Here is a 7,388-nt window from a genome sequence, read left to right as displayed (position 1 = left end):
ATATTGGCATCGGCACGTTTGACTGGAGCCCATCCTGACGGGACACGGCTGCGAGACTCGTGAATGACAGGAGGGGAGGATGCCGAGGGCGCTGCAACAGCGCAGAGGACAAAGGCTAGGACGGTCAGAAAGCGAATGGCGAGCTTCATCCTGGAGCAAGGAATGGGCTGCACCACGAAGGCTCGCTGGTCCTTGTCTGCTCGTTATAAAACTTATTTGAGCCGCTCTGGGGCCATCACAGACCGCGGCCAAGAAGCCCGTCTATCCTGGCAGTTGCAGTGGATGGGCCCTGAAAAGAAGGTGATAAATGCTTGGAACCGCGTGGACGTTCGCCCACTGTATAATGATTGCGGAAATTATTGTCCCGAATAGAATATGGTCAACCGTGAATTTTTTGCCATCTAGTGGCTACGGGAGATGAGCAGGGGCGCAAAAGTCGACATACCTTCAGCACTCGAGTGAGAGGACAGACCATTGCACCTCTTCCTCGCGTCGTGATAGATATCATAGGTGAGAATGGGTTCGACATTGGTCGTCAATCACCGCTGGGTGAGTTCTTTGTTACGCAATCCGTCTTCTATGTACTCACGGTTACTGTCAGGTGGTCGGTTGATAACCTCCGCGAGACACTTGCTGATCGGATCCTTGTACTAGACTTGGGTTGCAAACCGACTTTTCTGTTCAATGGACGACGTGGGTCCGCGCGATATGGGAGAGAATTTTGCCGAAATCAAATATGAGATGATCACAAGTCCATCCCGGGAAGGATTGCAATGACTCTCCGACTTACAGCAACTTGAATGCGCAGAAAGATGCAGTGGAATCGCGTTTTTCGAATCTCTGTGCTCCACACCAGGACCCCAGGGCTGATTTTCTTCCTAGGATGGGTTAGATAAGGGATGTCGACGCCGCAACGCTTTTGGTGAAGGAGGCTTTCCCTCTAGCAGCAGGCAAATCTTGTACTTTCCTGGGTCATGCTGCTCCAGTGCAGGGCTTTGTTGAGGGCCAAGCAAAAGACAGCCTGAGTTGAAAGAGAGTTGGTTCAATGTGCAGACTCATGTTGACATAAACTGAAGCAGAGAGTAGCAGATACAGCAAGCACCAACATTCTCTCAGCACCCTCACAGATGAGGCATAGATTATCTTCGCCGGGAATGCTAAAATAGGACTACGACGTGCTCCAGCACAGAAGCCATACGAGCAGTTTGTAGTGAGGAAATCAAAATATATTGGTAAGAGAAAGACAAAAGGTAAGAGAGGAGGGCGAACGAAAAGGTGACCACATGAATGACTCGCGGCCAGTGAGCACAGTCGGTGAAGCTAAACTCGTGAAGATGTTGATATAAGCAGCGGTGACACCAGTCAACGAGCATGCTCAATCCTGTTAGCAGAAAGACATGTGCTAAGACTTGCCTGGACAGCATGGGACAAGAGCGATACTCTCAGATTCTCCTGTAGATACCACATATGTCCAGTGAATCCCGTCTCCCCCCTTCTCTCCCTCACCAAAAGTGTCGTGGCGTCGACATGAGGGCACTGCGCACAAACGCAGGCGCGTCGACATCCCTTATCTAACCCATCCTAGAAAGGAAATCAGCCCTAGGGTCCTGATGTGGAGCGCAGAAATTCGAAAAACGCGATTCCACATCTTTTCGCCCATTGCTGTAAGCCGTAGTGGAGGGATCGATAACCGCTCAGTATTGAAAAGTATATGTTGAAACGCTCACTGTAACTAGGCATGAAGTGCTTTGATACTAATATTAGTAATAGTACTTACGGCCGTCAGTCGGTTTTGATTCGATGCGGAATTCTCAAGAAAGAGACGTTAATAAGCTCGGGCCGTAGATCTCCGAATCACAGGCGGCGGCTCGGTCACATAAATGTGACAACCGGATGTGTTCTCGCGCGCCCTCGAGTCGCGAGAGGGACTCGACCTCCGACCTCCTCGTTATGAGATATCCAGATCTTGCTAGTTTGTCTTGACCTATCTTGCTTCACTCAATTTCCACCAACTCTTCCTGACCTGTCTCCGTTTTGTCGCGAGAGCTCCCGCTTGGAATTTCGTGACAGCCTAGCAGGGAACTTATCTTACTGCTTCTCCTCCTTTTCGCTTGCTCAGCGACTGACAGGATTGTTTCACTCGAGAGACATACCCTTTTACGGATACAGTATCGTACTTCCTGAAACTCGCGATGAAGGTTACAGCTTGGAGCTCCTATAAGAATCCCTCCTCTGAGGCGGGCTTGGGCGATTTTAGTATGTCCTCTGCATGCGGGCGCGACATATAAAGGTCAATGCACATACAAATATATCAGTACGTCGATCAATTTTCTACGTCAATACTAAGTAAGTTAGTAGGTTTGTTAATCGATAATCGCGGTCTCTATAGGAAGCGTATCTGGCAACTCATCAGCATTGCCAAGGCTGCGGCATTGGTCTCCCGTTCTCCGGATTCCGTCCTCAGCAGACCTATTCAGATGCTCATCCTCACAACGCCTGCTCTAATCCATTATTTCTGCAAGTGTTCATAACATTTATCATTGTTTGTAGGGCTGATGTCAACATTTGCCGTTTAGTGGTTCTCGTAGGTTTGGAGTCGATTAGGCTTGTGATCAGCTGTTCGTGCCTATCACGGCAGTGGTCGCCGACTGCGTACTTGTTGTGCAAACAACATTCATGATCATGAACCATATCCCCCTATGCGCAATTACACTGTGATATGTATAATCGTCCCCCTCAGATACAGTACCATTTTACGAAGGCCACGGCACTGTTTGCTATTTTGGAATTATGCGATCTACGAATGAGGATGATGTAACAATTCCAGGTAAGATTCTTCTGTCAACAGCGCTCGTACAACGTGATGTGCTATCACGGTACCAAGCTGGTACAGTACCGTGTTTGGGCTGACCTCTCTGCCGCGGTGTGTTATATGCTGTATTTTATTCCAGGTGCAAGGCACGCACTCACATATCATCATTTATTGGTCTTATGACGGCGTGAACTAGCATAGACAGGCTTGGCCGGAACAAATATCGTTGTTCAGCATCAGCGCCCGGCTCGGACGATATGGACATCTCTCCCCCCAAGATCTGTGGCTGGTGTGGCCTGCACGAGGCCATTCGCCTGGCCATTTGACCTCTGCTCCTACAGCGGTTGCGTTGATTTATGCATGCACTACCGGCCTCTGGCTTGAGCGATTGCGAGGCAGACGCTCGAACGATGGACATGAGGCGCGTCGGGACCGATATGCACCATTTGATGACGTCGGCTTGGGGTGGGGTGTCTTCTGTGCGCTAAAAATAGCAAAATATCCGATCACGTGCCCGCACTATTCGCCTTTAGGCTTGCAGGTAAGATCCCCGCTTAACTTTCGCTCTCTGCCATTTCGTCTCTCTCTTCGATCTCTCCCTCGTGGTGCGTCTTGTCTTGCCCAACCTTTGGCTGCCGCCCCTCTTTCTGGCACCCGGAAGGTTTGAGCAACCAGCCAACACGCACACTTATACCAGCCTCGCACGTTCGTCAACACAGAGCCGGACGCGATGGCCTCCAGTGTGGACCGCGACATGGAAGGGCTCATGCCCCCGCAGCCGATTCACGATCTCTCGCGCCCTACCTCTGTCGCTCGCTCAGACAACACCAACTTGGGAGCTGGGTTGGGCTCGTCTACATACATGCCGTCGACGGGCATCGAGACAGCTCCATCATTACCGTCCACCCCATCATACCGAGCCAGTGCAGCAACAAATGAGCTGGCCGCGGAAGGCCAAGGTCCATTCGCTACGCCCCCGGATGTACTCGACGCCGCGTCGCCCTTTGCTCCGGTCGCGGCAACTGATGCCTACGTTGGATCAGGCCAACGGTCGGGATTGGGGGGCGCAGATGCAGCAGTAGCGCCCATAACGAAGGAAGCCGCCCACAGCTCGGACGAGGCGCTTGCAGGTTCGGGCACGGTCGCCGGTGTGAAAGGGTACGGCAAGCGGCCCTGGTACAAGCGACCACTGATCTGGCTTGGCGCTTTTATTGCGCTCGCGGTGGTCGTCCTCGCGGTGGTACTTCCGGTCTGGTTTGTTGCTGTCAAGCCGCATCGTGACAACAGCAGCTCTGCTGCCTCATCCAAGGGCTCCAGCGCGAACCCGGAGAGCCCGACGGGCGCAACAAGTGGCGGAAATGGGAGCACTGTGGTTATGGCAGATGGGACGAGCTTTACATATGTGAACAACTTCGGTGGATTCTGTGCGTACTCTTTGCATTTCAGTTTCACTTCACTTCATTTCACATCTCCTCGTCCCAACCGCATGCCGTTTCCTCATGTGATTTGTCATGCTTTTGTTGGCGAGAGGTATGCCTGTTGGCTACCTCTACATCTTGGGAAGATTTGGTACACACGCGCGTGCCTGTCGTTAGACTGGTAGCTCCACAGCCTCCACTGTTCTCCGATGTATCATGGAGTAAGTGGCGCTTGACTTGGCTGCTGATCTTGGCGGCGTTGTCCGGTCCGGGCTCTGAATGTGCGCATTTGTCACTGTTGGTCTCGGTCGTGTGTTAGCAATTTACTTTGCTTTCACTCATGTCTGTATATGTCGATTTTTCCGGCCCTCAAGGTCTCTTGTAGGCGCGCTATTCGTGTTAGGTGCCGTCTGCTCAGGATTTGGAGCTCGAAACCAGGATCGGGCTCGCACTGGTATATCAGATGGGATGGGCTCTAATGGTGTTAGAATAAGCCATTTGCGTGATCATCGTGATGACCAGCTAATAGCCATTTCAGCCATGACTTTCTATAGGGTAATAGATTGTCGTTACAGGCACTTGCTTCGTGTTCACGCGTAGTCATTTTACTTGTCGCCGAACGCAGTGCTAACGGGACACTTCATTGCAGGGGTATATGATCCGGCAAATCCATTCAACAACTCTGCGCAGCCAAACTCGTGGACGCCGCCGTTGTCGCAGGCGTGGAACTGGAGCACAGATCGAGTCTTCGGGGTGAACCTGGGCGGGCTGTTTGAGCTGGAGCCGTTCATTTCGCCATCGATCTTCCAAGAGAATCCCACAGCAGTGGATGAGTGGACGTTAGACCTCAGTCTTCGTGCAGGGAGCAACGGGAGCGAGAACATTCTTTCAGTGATGGAGAATTACTACAACACATTCATTACGGAGCAAGACATAGCTGAAATTGCAGGTACGTACTGAGATACGCGATTGTTTCTATCATAGTCTGCGCGCGGGTTTGACCAACTTTGATTCAATGCGCAGGTGCGGGCTTGAATTGGATCCGCTTGCCGATCCCATTCTGGGCGATCGACGCGTGGGACAACGTCGGTGTGCTGAATGGAACGACCGTTGCTGAGCCGTTTTTGGCACGGACGTGTTGGTCGTACATCCTTCGGGTGATGCAGTGGGCTCGCAAGTATGGGATTCGTATCAATCTTGACCTGCATACTATACCAGGCTCACAGAACGGTGTGTATATGTGCTCATATGGTGGAGTAACATGATGCTGAGCAGGACTAATGAAAGGATACAATCATTCGGGTAAAATGGGCATGATAAATTTCCTCAACGGCGCTATGGGTGTGGCCAATGCGGAGCGTGCGCTGGAATATATACGTGTTATCGCTGAGTTCATTTCTCAGGTACGTCTGCGCCATGCCCTATGTGTTTGTGCAGCTCGGGGCTAACGTCTAGTTCTTTAGACCGAGTACCAGCCTCTAGTCCCGCTGTTCAGCATTGTGAACGAGCCACTACTGTCAACTATCGGCAAGGACTCGCTTACCACATTGTACGTCCTTATTTTCTATGGACATGTAGGCTTACTACTGATGAAGGCGCTGGCGCCTAGCTACCTTCGGGCAAATGAGATGATACGCAACATCACGGGGGTCGGTGAAGGTCATGGGCCGTACATGGCAATACACGACGGCTTCATGGGTACGGCGTACTGGGCTGACTTCCTTCAGGGATCCGACCGAATCGCGCTGGGTGCGTCGTTTGTCGCTGATTGAAGCGCGCAACGCTGACATTGACATCTATCATTGTTCTATTCACGATTCTTGTGGCGTTATGCTCCACGGAACGACATTTGTGACGCTTCCGTGATCCTGAATAAAACTGCAGATACACACCCGTATTTTGCATTTGATAACCAGCCGAATACCCAGCCGACGAACGTGACTGCCACGGGAGGCAATGGGACAGTCTACGGTGGCCCGTGGCCGCAGATGGCGTGCACGTCTTGGGGAGGGGAAATGAACACAAGGTCCGTGACACCCTTCTTGCTCCCCCTTCGCACCGCTTGATCTGATGCACTGTTATTGTGTTTCACTCATTGTTTTTGTTGAACAACATGGCTTCTACTCGGTAGCCGAATCAACTTCGGTGTCACGATTGCGGGCGAGTTCAGTAATGCCATCAATGATTGCGGACTCTGGGTTCGTGGTGTGAACACCAGTGCGGACTACGGAGGCAACTGCGACTATTGGGAAGACTGGACCCAGTGGAGCGACGAGACCAAAGCGGGTTTGAAGGAATTCGCCCTCGCAAGCATGGACGCGCTAGGTGACTGGTTCTTCTGGACGTGGAAGGTCGGTCTCAGGGTCGCGCTAGTTCTGCCATTGAAACACTCATCGCACATGACACACCCGCGCAGATAGGAAATTCGTCCACGACCAACAGCGTCTTGTCCCCCTTGTGGTCGTACAAACTCGGGCTCGAGAATGGGTGGATGCCGCTCGACCCGCGGGAGGCGTCGGGTACCTGCGAGTCCCTGGGGTACCAGCCGAACCTGTGGAACGAGACCTACCCGTCGTACGCGACTGGCGGGGCGGGTGCCGGGGACATCGCCCCATCGTCCGTGGCGCAGTATGGGGTGTGGCCGCCGGCGTCGATCGCGAACGTGCCGACCGGGTCGCAGGCGTACCTCCCGCAGTACACGTCGACGGCGCCGATCGTGAGCCTGCCCCCGGCGTCGACGTACAGCGCCGCGGCGGTGAGCACCGGCAACGGGTGGTACGACGCGCAGGACACGGCGAGCGCGCCGACGCCGATCAGCGGGTGCACGTATCCGGATGCGTGGAGCGCGGTCGGGTCGCCGATCCCTACGGCGGGGTGCGGCGCGGCGGCGTATGCGGGCGAGAACGCGAAGCGGGAGGCGCCCCCGCCGGTGGTCACTGCGCCGCCGAGGGTGCTGTGAGGAGCGGGCTATTGGGCGTGGCGGGTGCCGCTGTTCGGCACCGCAGGAGGGGTGGGCGGCGGACGGAGCAGTGCTGCTAAGCGGGGGAATATAGAAGGTGGAGGCGGCGGCAGAAGCGCGTGTGGAACAGATGGGCGAGGAGGCGAGGTACGGGGGGTTGGCTCGCGCGGCACGGCGGCGGCGGCGGCGGCGGCGGGGC

The 7,388-nt window shown here is 53.9% G+C and overlaps 1 protein-coding gene across 1 annotated transcript; it reads left to right on the top strand.

The window, feature by feature from the left end:
- Positions 1-3,542: 3,542 nt before the first annotated feature.
- On the top strand, positions 3,543-7,189 carry FIBRA_08559 (uncharacterized protein; the record flags this gene model as incomplete). Its single annotated transcript, XM_012330201.1, has 9 exons — positions 3,543-4,236; positions 4,880-5,179; positions 5,254-5,460; positions 5,518-5,633; positions 5,694-5,779; positions 5,840-5,979; positions 6,115-6,256; positions 6,362-6,581; positions 6,647-7,189. 9 exons carry the CDS (start codon positions 3,543-3,545, stop codon positions 7,187-7,189), a joined length of 2,448 nt encoding a protein of 815 aa, XP_012185591.1.
- Between the last annotated feature and the right edge of the window lie 199 nt (positions 7,190-7,388).

The sequence above is a fragment of the Fibroporia radiculosa genome (assembly GCF_000313525.1).
Source record: "Fibroporia radiculosa TFFH 294 genomic supercontigs, scaffold949, whole genome shotgun sequence".
NCBI classification, from domain to species: Eukaryota; Fungi; Basidiomycota; class Agaricomycetes; order Polyporales; family Fibroporiaceae; genus Fibroporia; species Fibroporia radiculosa.
The sequence above is the reverse complement of the archived record's forward strand: the minus strand, read 5'-3'. Positions and strand labels throughout refer to the sequence as shown.